Source organism: Lissotriton vulgaris, chromosome 7 (genome assembly GCF_964263255.1).
Source record: "Lissotriton vulgaris chromosome 7, aLisVul1.2, whole genome shotgun sequence".
Classification (NCBI taxonomy): domain Eukaryota; kingdom Metazoa; phylum Chordata; class Amphibia; order Caudata; family Salamandridae; genus Lissotriton; species Lissotriton vulgaris.
The window spans coordinates 1,668,960,190-1,668,981,094 of record NC_141695.1 but is presented as its reverse complement, the minus strand read 5'-3'; the positions used below and the strand labels follow the sequence as shown (position 1 = coordinate 1,668,981,094).

The 20,905-nt window shown below is 49.4% G+C and overlaps 1 protein-coding gene across 5 annotated transcripts in view; it reads left to right on the top strand.

The window, feature by feature from the left end:
• Positions 1-20,905, top strand: part of LOC147706257 (targeting protein for Xklp2-A-like) — a 118,978-nt gene that overhangs the window by 51,550 nt on the left and 46,523 nt on the right. For all 5 annotated transcript variants that reach the window (XM_086932690.1, XM_086932693.1, XM_086932695.1 and 2 more), the window contains one exon: positions 9,381-9,564. In XM_086932690.1, coding sequence (XP_086788816.1) covers positions 9,381-9,564 — 184 coding nt within the window. The remainder of the gene's footprint in view (positions 1-9,380; positions 9,565-20,905) is intronic.

Sequence of the window (20,905 nt, the reverse complement as noted above, 5' to 3'; positions counted from 1 at the left end):
AAGCAATGGAGGTGTTTCCAGAGGCCAGCTATCCCAAAACACACAGTACTATAAAGGTGGCGCGCAAACCACATATACCAAACAAAGTAGAGGTGGTTATTGTGGAAACGGCGCCAAGGGCAGTGGTCGTGGAAACCGCTCCAGATCCTCCGCCACTAACAGTGACGCTTTGTCACTGCCCCCGACCATCCAACACCTGTCGAGGGGAGACTTCTACAGTTCCTACCAGTCTGGAAGTCCGTCACACAGCTTATCCAGTACGGTTATTGTCTGGAGTTAACATCCACTCCACCCAACGTACCCCCAAGACACCGTCCCATGTCCACAGAGCATTTGCACTTATTGCAGCAGGAGGTACTCGTCATGCTGCAAAAAGGAGCAATCTAGCTCGTACCTGTGGAAGAAAGGGGCACAGGAGTTTACTCACTGTACTTTTTAATACCAAAAAAGGACGGGTCCCTCAGACCCATTCTGGACCTCAGACCCCTCAATCAATACATTCCGTCAGAGCATTTTCACATGCTGACGCTGCAGCAAGTCCTACCGTTTCTCAGTCAAGGAGATTTTCTTCCAACATTGGATCTAAAGGATGCATATTTTCATATCCCACTACACCCGTCACACAGAAAATACCTCGGGTTCACCATCCAAAATCAACATTACCAGTTCAAGGTCCTATCTTTCGGAGTCACCACGGCACCCAGGGTTTTTACAAAGTGCCTGGCTACAGTGGCGGCACACCCATGGAGACAAAACATTCACGTCTACCCTTATCTGGACGACTGGCTGATCCAGGCAGTGTCAGCCCAGCAGTGTGCCGCCCACATGTCTCACACCATTCACCTTCACGATCTGGGATTCTCACTGAATTACCCAGGGTCCCACCTGCAACCCGCTCACATACAGCAGTATCTGGGTGCGACGATAAACACTCTGGCGGTCAAAGCACAGCCAAATTCATTGAGGATCGGCAGCATTCAACCGCTTCAGGAGTGCTTAGCACGTCTGTTGGAAAACGAGGCAGCATCTGTGAGGCCTGCACAAATAACATGACACATTTGTCCTTCATTGGGAACCAAACACCCTAGGGCAGCGCCTGACTCTCAGAGGGTAGCGTTGCAGAGCAGTCTGAGGCTTACTCAAGGGAGGCGGTGTGGGCTAGTAATCGCCATTTGCAGGTGTGCAAAAAAAATAACTCAATTGATTGTCCAGTCTGTACTTTGCTTTATAAAAGAGTACATTTATTAAACACACACCACTCAATACTATACACCAATTTACAAATATACATAAGCTGTTGGAATTACTTTGTGACATTGCATAACATCTCCACCCCTCCCGCAGGGGGGGTGGGGTCTAGTACCACCACTCCCACGTATGCACCTCTTACCCCAATGCAGTGAATTGGTCTTAACCTGGAGCGAGGGCCCTGCGCACTGGCACCACCCCAGCGGCGATTCTCCTCCCCCCCCCCCCTCCCCCCCCTCTAGCCTCAACAAGCATTGAACAGATATACACGTGACCTATGACCCTGACCAAGCATCTCCTACTGACCCTAAATTATACACCTCTACATCTTAAGGGCTACCAGTCTGGGGTCTTCACCTAAGCACAGCAGCAAGACTACATGTTTACGCACACTTTAGAATGACAGTACTCAGCACATTTGGATATCATTAAAAATGCATAGCAATTACAGCCACTAAAGGCATCACAGATCACAGGATTACGTTGTAAATACCGTCAGACACCCTAGCAGGAGTGTCTAGCCACTTAAATCCACTTTGCTTGTGACATCACCTTACACCAGTACTTCACATTGAACATCAGTCCGTCTAAAAGAAATGACCATTAATAAATGCATTTCAGTGCAATTACGCCATTTCACCTCCAGGGGATGCCCTTCTCGAGACATCTCCAACTCAGCCCTTCAATCTTTGATGCACTTCTCAATGAACCCCCAGCTGTAGAACAAAAGTTCCAGCCTAGGAGGTAATGCAGTCTTCGCTGAGAGTTGAGGGGTTATTCTTTTTAAATTAAACTTAGGGTGGTACTTGGCTTTGTGCTGGGGGCGAGACTGCGCTGCTCCAGCAGCTCCCCCAGCACCTTTTCACACTCAAGGGTGACCCCTCTCTTCTGGGGGCCACCAAACGCCAAAACAATCCATTCCTCATGCCTTGCAAGGCATCATGGGGCGCTTCAAGCTCCTGCCACTTTCTGGGGCCTCGTGGGGGGCCCGGTCCCACCGGACCCCCAGGTAAGGGTATGCGACGCGGGGAGCCCACACCCAGCCGCTCCGTGCTTTGACCGGGGGCCCGGTCCCACCTGGGCCCCTGGCTCCTCCTTCCTTGTCCGGGACCCCTGCAGGCTCTCCACGTTGGAGGGCATTCTCCGGGACCTGGCCCACCCGAAAGGCCTTTTCTGGACTAGCGGCGGAGCCTCAAGCGCTTCACCATCAGGGGGCCACAAGTCAAAGGTCTCACCTTTTAGGGGCCATATCTCCGCCTCTGGAGGTCCGATCTGCCCCATTTTCATGTCTTCTTGCTCCTGGTGGTGCCCCCCAGCCACTGGGAGCATTCTCCTTCACCCTCGGGGTCTCCAAGAGGGTGCATTCTGCAGGGAGCGGTCTGCACTGGCTCCCTGCGCCAGCCTTTCCCCTGGCTCTCCTCCTGCGCCTCTCTTCTCCCTGCGCAGAGGCCCCTGCTTCTGCGCACTGGTCCTGGGCGCTTCTTCTGGTGCTGTTAGGGGCCTGGGTGACAGTCAGGGGGTCTCTCCTTCCAACTGCCCATTGCCAGGCTCCAGCACCTTCCACCTCAGCAGACCACACCCCAGAGAGCTTCTCTTCCTGTGCAAGTACTTTTTAAATGTTGAGTAGGGGGCTGGCAGAAAGTCTCTGTGGGTCCTATCAAACAGCGACACATCACTTCCCTGCCCCTTATTTATTTTGAAAGTTTTATATAGCGCGAACAAGATCTTTGCAGATATCAGAGCGCTTTACAAGGTCAAAAGCATAGTTACATAGGTATGTCAAAAAAAACAGGAGGTAGATCATAGGTGAGGTAGTGTCAGTAAAAGGTGCATAGTCAATCTGTTGCGCCAATAATATAAAAGTACAAAAAGTAAGCATATACTTATTTAAGCGTGCTGCAAGTGATTTTGGAGCTAACATAAAGGTGGGCATAATTGAGGTAGATGCGTGCAGGATGTATAGTTTCACAGGTGCATCAGTAGTACAAAGTATGGATGGTTGAGGTGGTGTAGGTATAGTGTGCAAAGTCAGACAGGTGCGTCAACAATACATCAAAATACAAAGAGGGAACAAATACAATCAGATAAGTCATAATACCAATAGTACAAAGAGGGAACATATACCATCAAATAAGTCATAATACAAGTAGTACAAGTAGACCCAGGGGTCAGGCAGGTATTACGGAGCAGATTCATGAGAGCTACAGGAAAATAGATCATGTGTATTTAGCCATGAGGATCGCTTTTACTTCTTTCTTAAACAGTTTGTTGGAGGAGATGAGCCTGGTTTCAGGAGGGAGTGAGTTCCAGATCCTGGGTGCCATTCCTGAAAAGGAGCGTTTATAGGTTTTTTCCTTTCTGAATCTTTGAGGTTTCAGCAGAAGATTGTTTGTGCTTCTGGTAGTTCTAGAGCCACCCGAGATTTGTCCGCTTTTGAGTGAGGTAGCTGGGCGAGTTGTGGTGTACAGCCTTGAGTCATGCAGGCGATTTTCAGATGTATTCTGGCTTCAAAAGGCAGCCAGTTCAGGGATTTAAAGTCAGGGGAAATATGAGTGTTTTTTTGAGCCAGTGATAAGTCTCGCTGCAGCGTTAAGGGACGCTCTGAGGGGTGCCGTTGTTGTAAGGGGGAGCCCGCAGAGGGCGGTGCTTCCGTATTCTATGTGCGGGATGACTATAGATTGTACTGTAGTTTGGAAGTCTTTGGCTGGAAGGAAGGCTTTAAGGTTTCTCAAGGTATTGATTTGGAAGTTCGCTCCTTTGGTTGCCTTGCTGATGTGCTGCTGCATGTTGAGATTGGCGTCAAGTGTTATGCCTAAGGATTTTGCTGAGTCTACGACTGTAGGTTGTACATTTAAAGCTGATAACTGCTTAAGCCATGTTTGAGCCGTGACCATTTTTGCGGGAGGTGAGATCAGGAGGAACTCAGTCTTCAGGGCATTGAGTTTGAGGTGATTCTCTGCAAGCCAGGATTGGGTGTCTCTGATCGTGGTGTTCAGAAGCATGATGTCCTTGGGGGATTGTATTTTGAGATAGAGTTGGGTGTCGTCGGCATACATGTGAAAGTGAACATTGGATGTCTGTAGCAAAGTAGTGAGGGGTTCCATAACTAGGTTGAACAGTGTAGGGGAGAGGGAGGATCCTTGGGTGACGCCTAGTGATACAGGTACCGGAGAGGACATCAGGTTGTTGCTTTTGAACCTTTGTGAACGGTTGTGTAGAAAGGAGGTGAACCACCTGAGAACAGTCCCTGATATGCCCATTCTTGTGTTTAACAGTTCGAGTAAGTTCTCATGTTTAACCGTGTCGAATGCTGAGGAGAGATCCAGAAGGATGAGGAGGCAGGTTTCGTTTTGGTCTAAGATTTGGAGGGCGTCGTCCACTATGTGCGTCATGGCTGTTTCGGTACTGTGCCCTGCACGGAAGCCTGATTGATGAGCGTTGAGGAGATCAAACTTGTCTATGTGTTTAGTCAGTTGTAGCTGTACGCATTTTTCCAACAGTTTGGCATGCTCCCTCCTTGTCCAGCCTCTTAGTTTGTTAAAAATTGAGTCGTCCAGTGTCTCTGGCCACATGGCCTCTGAAATCCAACTCTTTCCTTCTTGGTGCAGCCTGGCACCCAGTGACAGCTGCTAATGGATAAGCCTGTAGCCCCATCCATCTTCTTCTTTGTTGAGAAAAGGCCCTAGCTTGTGGAAGGAAGGTTATCTATCCATCCAGCTGAGGTCAACCCTCAGCCTGGGTCTGGTCATGGCTGGCTCAGAGAAATATGACAATTGTGTATGACCCAAAAGCAGCACAAATATGACTTTAGACTTAGCAGAATACTCATTTTCACATGTGCTACACTGTACATTAGTGCGTGTCTAGAATCTGTAGGCTTTGTGGAAGTAATTTTAGCCATGGGCCTCACATCCCCATAGGGAAATAATGAAGTAAAACACAGTAAGACACACTGACTTTCCCTGGCATGTTCCTTTCCCGTGTATAAAGCCTATTCCATGTCACCACCCAATTCTGCATACGCCGGCCACGCCATTCACTCTGTAGCTGCTCCTGGACTGCGCACACTAGGAATCTCCCCAGCGCAGCCCCTACACGTGTGCACACGCATGTACACCTGTGTCTGCATGTAACCAGCATGGTGCCCCATACTCCAGCTGCTGCGCAGTGGCCTAGTCAAGTCAGGGGGACACCAGTAAAATCTCCATGCAGTCTGCTTCATTATGAGTTCACTGTGGGTGAGTCCCAGATTATGAGGCTCCCCCACAGTAAAAGCTCAACAATTAGGTGCTCAAAAAGCAAAAAATCCGGGCAGCCCATAGTGTCGGACCCACCTTCTAACAACGTCAGTGGAATCAGGCTCACGGGCAGTTGATAGACCTAGTGTTGGTAACGGTCGTGCATACAACTCTCTGCATTGGTGGAACCCACAAAACCTTTGCAAGGGACGACCGTTCCAGGAGCCTGTGCCACAGATCATTCTGACAACGGACGCATCTCTCCAGGGTTGGGGAGCTCATGTACTCCACTACACTGTGCAGGGACTATGGACAACGCAGCAGAAAAAGATGCACATCAACGTCCTAGAACTGATGGCAATCTCTTCATGGCAATGAAAGCATTCAAATTACATCTCTGCAACAAGGTCGTGTTCCGGACGGACAACATGACTGCCATGTACTACATCCAGAAGCAGGGAGGTACACACTCTCCACAGTTGTCTCATCTGGCTCAGAGCATGTGGAAGTGGGCCATTCAAAGGAATATCTTCCTCATGGCAGAACACCTCCCGGGCAAGGACAATCAGATGGCGGACCTGCTCAGCAGGTACAGCCACCAGATGCACGAGTGGGAGATGCATCCATCAGTACTCCACCCGTACTTCCAAAGGTGGGGTTATCCAGAGATAGACTTGTTCGCCACAAAGAAACGCAAAATGACAAAGCTTTGCTGCCAGATTTCCACACCCACAGTCGCAAGGCAATGCGATATGGATGAACTGGTCAGGCAAATTTGCGTACGCTTTTCCCCCAGCACCTCTGATACCGCTGGTGGCACGCAAGCTGATGCAACACTCAATGACGCTCATCTTGGTTGCACCGAAGTGGGCACGCCAACCATGGTACACCACGTTTCTGGAACTGTCCGTGGTACCGCATCAAAGGCTGCGCCTCACACCCAGGCTTTTGACGCAGAGCCATGTAGACATTCAGCATCCAGATCCGCAACAGCTCAACCTGGCGATCAGGCTCCTGAGGTCTTAGAATTTGGCTACCTCAACTTACCTCCTGACTGTATGGACATAATCAGGGATGCAAGGAAGCCCACAGCAGAGCATGTATGCGGCGCAATGGAAGCGGTTTGTCATTTATTGTGCAAACCACATCAACCCGCTAGATGCATCTATTCAAGACATCATTTGTTCTCTTACATCTATACAAAGGTAATCTAGCCTATGCTTCCATTCGTATACATCTATCCGCAATGGCGGCTTATCTCCAGAACAGGCAGCATCTCTCCCTTTTCAGAGTGCCTGCCATCAAAGCCTTTCTGGAAGGACTCAAGCGAGCCATTCCTCCACGGACCCAACCAGCTCCCGAATGGAACCTAAATGTGGTCCTCACAAGACTGATGGGTCCTCCTTTCGAGCCACTGCATTCATGCGAAATTCAGTTCTTGATGTGGAAAGTGGCTTTCCTGATAGCAATTATGTCACTACGACGAGTTAGTGAACTCCAGGCACTAACTAGCCAAGAGCCATTCATACAGATTCATTCCAACAGGGTGGTGCTTCGCACTTACCCTAAGTTCCTTCCTAAGGTAGTGTCACAATTCCATATCAACCAGACTATAGAACTACCTGTGTTCTTCCAAAATCCTGAGTCCGTTGCGGAGAGAATGCTCCACACGGTTGACGTCGAGAGCCTTTATGTACTACATTGATAGGACCAAAGATTTTCAAAAGACAAAACTATTATTTGCCTTTTCGCCACAACACAAAGGCAACCCCATTTCAAAGGCCTGTATAGCCAGGTGGATCGTTAAGTGTATTCAGATCTGCTATCACAAAGCCAAGCGCACTCTAATTCCCCCGCGAGCCCACTCCACCCGGAAGTTGGCAGTCTCCATGGCTTTCCTTGGAAATATCCCTTTAGAGGACATATGTAGAGCAGCCACATGGTCTACCACACACGTTTACAAAACACTACTGTGTGGATGTGCACTCCAAACAGCAGGCAGCTGTTGGTCAGGCTGTTCTCAAAACACTTTTCCAAACTGCTGCAGCTGGCACAGGAGGCCGCCGTTAATGGAGGGACTGCTATGTATTCTATGCACCGATATGAATTCAGCCCACATGCCTCGAACCGAATATGCTACTTACCAGTATGCATCTGTTCTTGGCATGTAGGGCTGCTGACATTAATATTGCACGCCCTCCTCCCCGGCGCCTGTAGCGGCTGCAGCATTCACAAATACTTCTAGCATGGTCATCATTCACTAAGTTTCACTCCATCTCTGCCACAATGGCTAAAAACAATCTGAGGATGGAGTCGATGCCCATGCGCACTGTAGTCCAGGGGAGGAGCCACCTATCTTGTGATACTTCGACTCTTCCAGGACAACAACTTGCAATCATCCGGACCCAACACTAGGCGGTGATCTTTGCACAGATATGTATGGCAGCAGCCCTACATGCAAGAACAGATGCATACTGGTAAGTAGCATATTCGTTCTGTAGTCGGGGTATCTGTTATAGCCATAAGCGCCCGCCCTCCTCCCCAGTGGAGAAGATATTCATGTAAGGAATGCTACATGTCTGGCGTGCTACGCCTTCAAAAAGAACTGAAAGTAAAAGGACCTGCTGTGCATTCTGGGATGCTGAGTTCTGGAAAGTTTTCTTAAAGGCACAGTATCTTGTTTGAGCCACATAATGGCAGCCTATGGGGCTTGTCTGTCCTTTCCTTCCTCTCTATCATTCCACAGGCTTTTGCTGGTAGAGGCAAGTTTCTCTGTGGAGGAAACTGGGCAGGCTGTGCTGTTTGTGTTTTTTTTTTTTTTGGGTGGAATTTCTAGTTGAAGTACTGGACAGTGTAGCCTGTGGATATAGGCTGCATTATCTGTCTTTAAATTCTCTCTTAAGTTGTCAAGAAATTGCAGAACTGCAAAGACACTTAAGAGCTTATTTTTGATTGCTCCGGGGTCCACGCACATGGGCAGGACTATTCACTAGATTATGACTTTAAGAGATACCCCTACTACAGAACTGGAGTTACAGGACAAACTATTCCTTCTGTTACTATATTTCAGGGTTCGTGTGGCTTGATCTCTAGATCTTTATGTTTATATTCTGTGTCCTCGTTGCTGCAGCAGTGCCTTTGATTCCATGCTGTCTATCGACACCACTCTTCTACAATGCAAAATTTGTATGTTACTTGTGTGGATCATGGCTACACAGCAAGAGGATCTTGCCGGTTAGTCATACTCTCATAATACCATACCCCTGAATAATTGCTTTAAACGGGTCTGAATGAGTGCTGTTAGGTGTTGGTGAGAACAAGGCGAAGGGCAAATACATTTCTAGATGTTAAACCATTGACTCTGTAATGTAAATCTGCTTCTTGGAAGCACAGTGAAGCCAAATGTAGCCTTTTTACTACTTTACAAAAGGTGAGAGATTTCTATACTCCATTGTTTTCTTGCATTTTTAAAGCACAGGAATTTAACAGTCATCTTTCAGTGCTTCTTTCTCAGGAGTCATATGATTCCCTAAAACATCAAACTGGCTCCACTGGCAAATTGAGTGCCTTTGGTATGTTCTTGGAATGGTTGAAGTGCTGTATGGAGTACTATATTTGGGAAACTAGTATTCTTTATGAAATACTGGGTAGTATGCCAGTCTGCTGTCAAGTACATTTCCTTAATTTGTGTGGTTTGTACTGTTCACTCTAGTACAATTCAAACCAATCTAAATGGCAATATGTATTGAGGTTTCGTACAAGAAATGCTAGATTGGAGTGTGAGAGCAGGGGGGCTCAGGATGTGACTGTTGTGAGTATTCTGTGCACATGATGTAAAAGCAAATTTGCCCTGCCAGCCCTTCAGGTTTGTTAAATTTTGTTCTCACTTTGTAGGCTCGTATTCCAAAAGGCGGCCACACTGTTCCAAAACCCTTCAACTTGTCCCAGGGAAACAAGCGGAAACTGGACGAGGAAACTGGAGCAAGCAAGTTTGTCTCAACAGCTGAACAGGTTGAGGCTTTCCATAAGCAGACACCATCTCGCTATCACCTCCGTAGTCGGCTTCAGCAGAACGAAGGTCAGTTAATGTGTTTGTCGTTCTTCTTAACTTGCTTGTAGGAAAGAACTTTTTGTATGATCACCACCCCCTAGTGTTGGACATATATAATTTTATAGCCTCTGAAGTGCACTAGGCCCTGCTGATCATGTACAATCTCTCATGCATACGCCCAACGAATGTGTAAAACTGGCTAATACCTGACTGGCTATTTAACTTTCTGAAAAGTCCTAGTATATGGTACAAGGAGCACCCACGGGTGTAAGTCATTCGTTGACTGTAGAATTTTATTGTGCCACCACTGAGTGTCCAGGTGGAAACTTAACTTTAGATCTGTTATTGCAGCCTAGTTGGGCAGCCCTAAACTACCAACTTGGTAAAAATTTATTTTGCCATGCCAAGTCCAACTTCCTTTTTAATATGAATATGCCACCCCTAAGGTAGGCCTTGGTAGTTTTCAATGCAGGGTGCTAAATGTTTAAAAAGTAAGTTCCTGAAAGGGAACTCCTAATCAACGTTTTTTCTGGAGTAAGGCTGTTAGCCACATTGGGTAACCTGCAGGTTCGAGGCATGTGGGCTGCTGAATTCATATCTGTGCATAGATCCCCGCCTAGTGTTGGGTCCGGATGATCGCACATTGTTGTCCTGGAAGAGTCTTCGAAGTATCACGAGATAGGTGGCTCCTCCCCTGGACTACAGTGCGCATGGGCATCGACTCCATCCCCAGATCGTTTATTTCCGCCATTGGTTTCGGATGCATATTGGTTAACCAGTTCGGAATCGATAAACTTTCTTTTTGGCCAAAAGGCCTTTAGTATAGCGTCGGTATTGTCTTGCGATCGGTGCCCAGTTCTGTTCCAGCTCAGTTCCCAAACCGAACATCCAGAAGAGCCGCATGGCTTTTCAGCATTGAAGGCCTGGTCGACGCCAGAGGCCTTATTGACGAATCATCATGGAAATGAGCCCGTTCAAGAGATGTCCCGTGTGCAACTCGAAATATCCACACATCGACGTCCACCCGGTGTGCAACAAGTGCTTTTCGCCGGATCATGATGAAGCCAGCTGTATGGCTTGTTCCCGTTTCCGATCCAAGAAAACAATTCGACTTCGACGCGCAGCGCGCAAGGAAGCCCAGCAGACGGCACCTGACCCGGTTAACATCTACGAGGACTAAGTAGAGCGGGAGGTTCCAGAGAAGTCTGCTGATATTGAAATGGTCGATACTGAAGACTTAGTCGACGAGGTAGGAGACGACGATGGGGCCTTTGGTGCCATGGAAGATGGCTCAAGCGAGGAGCTAGGCCCAAACGCTAATACTGGGGCCGAGAAACATGATGAGGCTCAGGTCGAGGGATCGCCACATGGCCTTACCCAAGATCTTAAAACTAGGTTCTTCAGCCTCACCTCCGGGCCTGGCTTCGGACACTTCTAAGGAGCCACAGGTTGCAAAATCGAAACAAAGAGAGCTTCGGTGTCTACGCAACCAAAAGCACTAGAGGAAAAACCGATAGTGCGCATTACTTTGGTCGGATCGAAGTAATCTGAACTATGGGCGCCGACAAAGAATAAAGGTGTTATCGACCCGGGGAGCTCGCTGAAGAGTGTCCAGCCGAAAACTGGGACAACCAAAAAACTGGTCAAGGACGTCGACCCAAAAAGATCGGCGCCAAAGACCATCGACACAGAAAAAGGACTCTGAGCTCAAAAGGTTCTCGATCCTATGTGTCGAACAGACCAGGCTAAAAGCGGTACGACCCTCGAGCCCACACCTGCCGGTGGCTCAAAGGAACCAGTCTAATCCATGCAGCCGTCCGCCTCCTTCTCAAAGCAGGTATCGGAGTCATTGAAAAGAATAGAGAAAAAGGGATACTGCACCACCGAAGCCTGCCGCCGAAAGTGGTACCTAAGGCCTTCGCCCCTAAAGCCGACGTTGAAGCGTCCAAGAAGGTGTCCACTGGGCCGAAGCCCACAACTGCGGTAACAGTCACAAAGCATCGACAACCCTCGCTTGAAGAGCAGTCTGAACAGTTCATCGAAACCGGTAGACTTTCAATTTACAAACGAAAGATCACCCCGGAACAGCCTATGGAGTCATATAAAATCCTGTTGAAAAATGATTCCACTACAACACCCGTTCTCGTCTAACCTATACCTCCACGTGGCAAAGACACTGCTCCTGCTTCCACACTTACTGATGTGGAGACAGGGCAAGGTTATGATGAGGAGTACAGCTACCTTGTAGACACTGATCCTGAAGATCAGACGGAACCCTGGGCATACGCTGCTGACCCAGGGGATCCACAAACTGCCCTAGACACTCATGTGTATGTTGTAAGAACATCGCCTACTGAAGACTCAGCGGCGTTTAATGCACTTATTGAAAGGGCAGCCAAAAATCATGACTTCCAGCTCCTTGCCGACCCTATTGAAGTGGATTTTCTGTTTGACACCTTTTCCGTCTCAGAGAGAACTGTCAAGACTCTGCCAATGCTAAAGGGTGTCTTAAAACATGCTGGGGACCTATTTAAAGAGCCCACAAGGGCCAGGGTAATAAACCCTAGAATTGAAAAAAGTACAAACCGGCGCTTGGGGACCCTACCTACATTAAGGGACAGTTGCCGTTGGACTCTCTGGTTGTTTCCAATGCCCGGAAGAGGGCGAACTCGCAAACAACGGGTGATGCTCCTCCCCTGACAAAGAATCAAAAGTGCTAGAAGCATCAGGGAAAAGGGTGGCAGCTCAAGCGGCCAATATCTGGCGCATTTTAAACACTCAGGCACTTTTAGCCAGATATGACAGGGCCCATTACGATACACTTGAGACCCTGTTACAACACTTGCCAGATGAATATAAGGAGGCAGCAGAGATGCTTATACAGGAAGGGAAGCTCATATCAAATGCTTCAATCAAGTGTGCACTGGACGCAGCAGACACCGCGGCCGGAGCCATTAACACGAGTGTAATGTTGAGGCGACATGCCTGGCTCAATCTCCGGGTTCAAGCCAGAGATAGAAACCACCATTCTAAATCAGCCTGTAAACCCTGATCACTTGTTTGGCCCAGAGGTGGACACCACCTTGGAAAAAATCAAAAGGGACACAAACTGCTAAGTCTATGGGGGCTCTCCAGTCGCAGCAGTTCAGGGGTGGTTCTTTTCGTCGCTCAAACAATAGAGGAGTTTCCAGAGGCCAGCTGTCCCAGCAAACACAGTACAATAAAGGTGGCGCACAAACCACATACACCAAACACGATAGAGGTGGCTATCGTGGAAACAGCGCCAAGGGCAGAGGTAAACAGCTCTAGATCCTCCGCCACTAACAAACGGTGACGCCTTGTCACTGCCCCCCGACCATACAACACCGGTCGGGGGGAGACTACAACAGTTCCTGCCGGTCTGGAAATCCATCACCACAGCAGGTGGGTCAGGAAAAGTATTCAATACGGTAATTGTCAGGAGTTAACATCCACTCCACCCAACATACCCCAAGACACCATCCTATGTCCACAGAGCATTTGCACTTATTGCAGCAGGAGGTACTCGTCATGCTGTAAAAAGGAGCAATCGTGCTCGTGCCTGTGGAAGAAAAAGGTACAGGAGTGTACTAACTGTACTTCTTAATCCCAAAAAAGGACTGGTCCCTCAGACCCATACTGGACCTCAGACCCCTAAACCAGTACATTCTATCAGAACACTTTCACATGCTGACACTGCAGCAGGTCCTACCTTTGCTCAGTCGGGGAGATTTCCTCGCAACATTGGATCTAAAAGATGCATACTTTCATATTCCGCTACACTCTTCACACAGAAAATTCCTCAGATTCACCATTCAGAATCAGCATTAAGAGTTCAAGGTCCTCCCTTTCGGAGTGACAACGGCACCCAGGGTGTTTACGAAGTGCCTGGCGACAGTGGCTGCACACCTACGGAGACAAAATATTCACGTCTACCCTTATCTGGCTTATCCAAGTAAAGTCGGCCAAGCAGTATGCCGCCCACATGTCCCACACCATTCACCTTCTTCACGATCTGGGATTCTCACTGAACTACCCAAAGTCCAACCTTCAGTCCGCCCACGTACAACAGTATCTGGGCGCGACAAACACTTTGGCAGCCACAGCACAGCCAAATTCAGTGAGGATCAACTGCATTCAATTGCTGAAACTAATTCAGACCGCAACACTCACTTCCTGCACGAGTGTTCATGCAGTTGATAGGCATGATGGCCTCCTGCATCTTCATAGTCCTGCACGCGAGACTACATATGCGTCCGCTTCAGGAGTGTTTAGCACGTCAGTGGAATCAGGCTCGCGGACAGTTGAAGGACCTAGTGTTTGTAACCGGTCGTGCATACAACTCTCTGCATTGGTGGAACCCACAAAACCTTTGCAGTGGACGACCGTTCCAGGAGCCTGTGCCACAGATCATTCTGACAGTGGACGCATCTCTCCAGGGATGGGGAGCTCATGTACTCAATTACACAGTGCAGGGACTATGGACAACGCAGCAAAAGATGCACATCAACGTCCTAGAACTGATGGCTATCTTCATGTCAATGAAGGCATTCAAAGTACATCTATGCAACAAAGTAGTGTTGATCCGGACTGACAACATGACTGCCATGTACTACATTCAAAAGCAGGGAGGTACACACTCTCCACAGTTGTCTCATCTGGCTCAGAGCATGTGGAAGTGGGCCGTTCAAAGGAACATCTTCCTCATGGCGGAACACCTTCCAGGCAATGACAAACAGATGGCGGACCTGCTCAGCAGGTACAGCCACCAGATGCACGAGTGGGAGATACATCAATCAGTACTCCACCCGTACTTCCAGCAGTGGGGTCATCCAGAGATCGACCTGTTCGCCACAAAGGAACGCAAAATGCCAAAGTTTTGCCGCCAGGTTCCCACACCCATAGTCGCAGGGAAATGCGATATGGATGAACTGGTCAGGCAAATTTACGTATGCTTTTCCCCCAGCACCTCTAATACCGCTGGTGGCAATCTTGTCCTCAAAGGCCTGTGCCAAAGAGTCGCATAGTTTGAGAGGCAGGAATATCATTTACCGTACAGGCGGGGCGCGCCAAATCTTTAACGATCTTAAATAGGGCCTGCGACTTATTCACGGCTGACAGTAATGATTCCTCTAAGAAACTAGCCTTGGCACGTTTAATCTGGGCCTTATAGGTCGCCAGTGCCTGTTTAAAAAGAACTCTATCTGATTCCAGGTACTGCTTTCTCCAGGCACGCTCAGCCTGTTTGCACTGGAGTTTTAGCTGAAAAAGTTCTCCTGAGAACCACGGCATTGCATGTTTTGTCCTGATTCTAGTTTTTCGCAGCGGAGCTAATAAGTCTAGTGAGGCTAAAATTCGCTGGCTAAGGGTCTCATAGCTCATGTCCACATTATCTCCCACGGTGAAGCAAAGTGGGCAGGGTAGATTGTTTAAGGAGCTTAGACCATTGTCTACCCACCTTGGTGGTTCCTAAGCTGCCTTTCTTCGTTAATGCGGCGGGGAGTGAGAAATGGACGGGTGCATGATCCGTCCAGCACGGAGTTAAGATGTTCCGTATGATCACTTGGCCTGCATCAGCAAAGATCAAGACCAAGGCGTGACCCTTTAGATTGGTCTGAGAGAGTACTAACTGCTGCAGCTGAATATTGCAACTAGCCTGGGCCAATTCTTTAAAGGCTGAGTCGGTCCGTCCGGCCACAGATTGAAATCCCCCAACACCATGAGCCTGGTGTAGGAGTTAGATAGGTCATAAATAAGATCAATAAGCTCCGTTACAGCAGACCAAGCGCAGGCCGGGGGTCTATCGCACAGCAGCCCAGTATATAGAGCACCCCCTGACCATATATGGAGAAGCCTAGTAGTTCACAACCTGGAATTGCCTTAATATCTAGCTGGGAAAGAGCTAATGTCTCCCTAAAAATCAACCCCACTCCTCCGGCCCCCAACCAGGGATTATGTCTGATTTTTATATCCAGGAGGGCAAGCTAGCCCCAATTCCACCGCGCTATTCGCTCTAGTCCATGTCTGTCATGAAGAGTACGTCTAACTCAAATTCAATGAGTAGCACAATTTCTTCAGAATGCTTGCTGAGAGCTCACATTCAGCAAACAACATGACAGATTATGGATGCCTACTGATGGTCGAAGGCAGGGGACTGGGAATAGTGCCGGAGTTTAATCTTAAAAGATCATCACGGGAATCTGTGTGAACAGCTCTGTGCAAAGATGCATCATTACCGGCGTCTGGGGCGCAAACGGGCTTACCTCTGGCGCACCCGCTGCGCGCCATTGCTGCGCGCTGATTGACTATCCATCTTAAGTAGCCGTACACGTGGGAGTCGTGCAAGGGAAACAACTAGTCCCCCAACAAAGATGGCGCCCGTAGATCGCAGCCCCAGATTCCCTCTGCCAAGATGGCAGCCGAAAACGCCGCGAAGCGATGGCAGTCTGTGCCTAACTCCTGACAAGTGCAGGGTGAGCCCAACAATTATTGTGCAGGTAAGAGCTACTGCTATAATGTTGCCCCTGGATAGTCCTATACAATACAGCAAGCGCAGGTATGCAGCGCGATCTATTAAAGTCAAGCGCAGGTTTACGGCGTGGTTAAATCATAAGTATAAGGTTTTTAAAATCTGTAAGCAACGGAGCGCGCTGCGGTAAGCAAGTCTTGCTTTACCCTTGGTGAATTATAAGCTCTGGGAAAACAGTAGTAACCATGTCCAACAATTTGGGAATATTTAGTCAGTTTGTTACAGACAGAATCAATGTCACCTGATCAATGTTCCTTGCGAGGTCCAAGGATCTAGGGGGTGGCCCAGCCCGGCCTCCTTCGGCCTAAGACGGCCCGCCCTTGACCCGGGCTTCTCCCGGCGCACTCCCGCGTGCTTCCGTGTCGCGGGAGGGGTCAGACCGTTTTATGCGCCTCCGGGCACCAGGTGTAGGTGGCAGCGCAAAGGCTCTTGGGGGCTCTAGTCCCCACCCCACCCCTCCAGCCCTCTCTCGGCAGCCGCGATGCGGGATGGTGTGGCATCCCTGGCGGCGGGTGGGGGACCTGGGCAGATGTCAGGAGCCCACCACAAGTCCGCAGGGAGCGGAGCCGCAAAGAACCAGGGGGTATATCAAGAGCCCGTCAGGAAAGGCAGCAAAGAGCACCAAAGGTAGGCAGGCGTTGCGAGCAGTGGGCGGCTATTGCGTTAGCCGTCTTAGGCCGCTACGACCGCCAGATGTGGTCGGACTTATCTGCCCTGGTGAATCTCATCCCTGACTCTTGCAAGGCTGAAGCCTTGCAAATCCTGCAGGACGGAGAGGACGTCGGAGGAAATCATTGATTGTGCAGTTGACATTGTGTGTACTGTCTTGTCCGCTTGCTAGTGCAGCAGTCTTACGACGACTGGGCTGGTTACAGTCCACGTCTTTCCGCCAGGCAGTTCAATCCAAGATCCTGGATATGCCATACGACGGTGGGTCGCTTTTTGGAGCGCACATAGACTCGTCTTTGCAAGCCATTAAAAAGGACACTGACACTGCTCGCTCTTTGGGAACTTTACAGTTTCAAAATCTGCCATTTCGGGGTGCTCGCGGATGCAGCACCTCAACTTTTTGTGGAGGAAACACTACTCTTCCCTCCCCTCCCAATCTACATACTCTCTGCCCCCTCGCGCAGCGGGAGCGCCTTCATTGCGCCTAAGAGGCACCAAAGAGAAGCCAGTCTGCGCCAGTCCGCGTCCAGACGTGTTTGGCGCGTTCTGGCCTGGATTTACATCATGGTAGGTACTTTCTCCTACAACTCTTCTATGCTTCTCTCCTTACGCCCTCCCATCAAGTCGTCATTCCTTCCAACCAATACTGATTATCACTGTAAGGTCTGTAATTGGCGCCCCCTTCCATTACTCTGCGGTCATCCGTCCATTGGACACAAATGGAGAATGTTTCTCCTTAATTGTCGGTCTTTACCGAAACACTTTACCGAACTGTACATGTTGATCGAAGAACTTAACCCTGATGCCCTGTTTTTAACAGAAACCTGGCTCCAGCTAGATAAAGACCCTACGGCAGTATGGGTCACCCCTCAAGGGTACACTCTAAAACGATCAGACCGCCAGACTGGGAGGGGTGGTGGACTGGCTATTATGTACAGGGACGGCTATAAGTGCTGCGTCACTCCTACCACCACACCAGTTTGTGAGAGTCTCCACTTCTCGCTAGAACTTTCTCCCACTACCACCTTCTCGGGCATCCTAGCATACCGCCCTCCTGGCCCCCTCAATAACTTTATCACCAAGATAATAGATCTGGTCGCAAGTGTCATCTTGACCTCTCCCAATCTCACTTTGCTTGGTGATATTAATCTGCATTTAGACGACCCCTATAACTCATCGGCTAACAATCTCTGTTCCAACCTGCAAGCCATGGATTTATGCCAGAAGGGCTTTCATGCTACACACATTAAAGGTCATCTTCTTGACCACATTTACAGTAACATAGATAACCTCTTGGTGGAGACCCCGATTCCCCTACCCTGGACCGACCATTTTTTAATTCCCTTCACGTGGTGCACTAACCCTCCCCCTTCCTCTCAGAACCTGATCAAGCATCGAGGTAGGAAATGGCCCTCTCTTCCCTTGCCTGATTGGGAAGTGGCCCTCGCCAAAAATCCACCTGCAAGGGAAACCAATCCTAGTAAGGCAACTAATAATTTTAATCACTGGATTTCCAATACCCTCGACCAGGTCCTTCCCAAACGTGCCTGCAACACTGAGAAGACCTAAAGTTGCCCCATGGTATACACCCGCCCTCAGACTCAGGAAATCAGCCTGCCGAAAACTCGAGAGAGCCTGGGGGCAGGACTATTCTCAATCCAGGAAAGCGGAGTATAGGGCTGCCATAAAAATCTATAAAATGGAAATAAAGACAGCACAAGCTCTTTTTTTTTTATGAAGGGAAAATCAATGCGGCGGCGAATGCCCCCAGGGAAATCTTCAAAATCGCTAAATCCCTGATATCGCCTCCTGCTGAGCGCCCCTCTGCTGAAGGCGCTCAAAACCGTTGTAATGATCTGGCCGTCTTTTTTTCTCAAAAGATTCAGGCCATATACTCCTCATTTAACATCACGGATGATCCAAAATCCCCCATCACCTCTGCTCCCTCTGTTCCTTGTAAGCTTGAGGAAATCCCACTTCTCGACACCCCTGGACTAGACAAACTGATCCCTAAGATTACTTCCGGCTCCCCCAACGACCCAGCACCTCCTCAGACCCTCATCAAGGTCTTGGACGTTGTTCGTCCAGTCATCTTAGACGTTCTCAACGTGTCCATCTCTTCCAAATCTGTTCCACCATCTTGGAAATGTGCGATGGTGAAGGCTTTGTTAAAAAAAACCAACCTCGACCAGAGCAACTGGTCAAACTATCGCCCCATCTCTCTTCTTCCGTGGCTGAGTAAATTGCTTGAAAGGCACGTGAATAACATCCTAATGGACTATTTAGAGTCCAATAGCCTATTGCTGCCTCTCAGACAGGTTTCCGTCCTCAGCACGGAACCGAGACCGCCCTCCTTGCGGTAACGGAAGAAGCAAGAGCGGTGCTGGATCGGGGAGGAAAAGTCGCCATCATTCTACTTGACCTTAGCGCCGCGTTCGACACGGTTAACCATGCCACGCTATTACATCGTTTGGCGGGCATGGGCGTGTCGGGTGCGGCCCTAGAATGGCTGACATCCTTCCTGGATGAGCGATTTTTTTTTTCAAGTCTTTGATGGTGAAGCGGTGTCTCCCAAACACCCACTTAGGTGCGGGGTCCCCCAGGGCTCTTCCCTAAGTCCTACCCTCTTTAATGCCTACATGGAACCTCTGGACAGGATAGTCCATCCCTTTTGGTGTGCGTATTGTCACCTACGCGGACGATACCCAATTGGTGGTCTCTTTAGACCACTCTGAGGGATCGTCTCCCACCTTAGGCCCCTGTCTAGAGGCTGTTGCCAGATGGATGCAAACTTCCTGCTTAAAGCTTAATGGGGAGAAGACAGACATCATCTTACTGGGCAACCCTTCTCCCTCTGCCCTTGCATCCATCTGGCCACCATGTTTAGGCCCGTCCCTAAGTCTCAGATAAAGAGTCTTGGGATCTGGCTCGATAGAGCACTTGACTTTTCGGTCCAGGCTACCAAGACGGCCGCCACCCGTTTTGGGCTAATGAGGATGCTGCGGAAGGTGCTCCCTTTGCTCCCATTCCAGGCGAGGAGGATCATGGTCCAGGCCCTGATACTCTCCCGCCTGGATTATGGGAACGCTCTTTATATGGGAGCCCCGACCTCCGTTACTCAGAAGCTCCAAGTCACTCAGAACAGTGCAGCGCGCCTACTCTACAACATCCCCCGCTGGCAGTCAGCTAAGAACGCACTAAGGGAGCTCCATTGGCTTCCTGTGGCGGCAAGAGTGCAATTTAAAGCCATGTGTATTTTACACATCGTTCCATCGAACGGGCCCTGTAATTCTACACCCTATGGTTACGCCATATGTCCCGTCCCGTTCCCTTCGCTCTTGCACCCTTCAGCTGGCAACTTCCGCCAAAATCAAGAGAGCTCGCTGGGGAGGCAGCTCTTTCTCTCATACGGCGGCGAGACTTTGGAACTCCCTCCCACTCTCTCTTCGGGAACACAACAACCATATGTCTTTCAGGAAGGCCTTGATAACGCACCTGTTTGCTAACACCTGCTAATCTACCCCAAGCCCGCACTAAGTAATCATTCACAAGCGCTGCGAGGCCTCCGGGTAGCTACGCGCTATACAAGTGCAATTTCCATTCCATTCCATACCGCTCCTACCATCAAGGTAACCAACTTTACTCTTCCAACCAGCAGCAGTCCTCCCGACAGCAGCCATCAAAATCCTACAGGGGAAAATCCTCATAGTGGATCCACTGCCAAACGTCAATGACTTTTGTACACCCCCCCCAACCCCCCCCCCCCCCCCCCCCCCCACTCTCCACCGTCTGGCCCGCCTCTCCCCACCTCATGGAGCTTTTCCATCAAGTGTCTTCTAATTCAGGAAGGTGCAGTCAAGTGGTTCCCAAGTCTCTGAGGAAAAGGTTTCTATTCCCGTTTTTCCTAATACTCAAGAAAATGGGAGACTTGCGACCAATTCTGGATTTGCCAGCGCAACGGGTACCTCAAGAGCCAATGGTTCCGTATGCTAACACTGGTAGAGATCCTGCGTCTGCTCTCCATGGGCGACTTCATGACCACCATCGACCTACAGTATGCCTACTTCCATGTTCCAATTCTTCGTTCCACCCGGAAGCGCAAGTACTTCCGATGCTTTTGGAGAGACTTCCAGTTCAGGGGGTTGCCTTTCG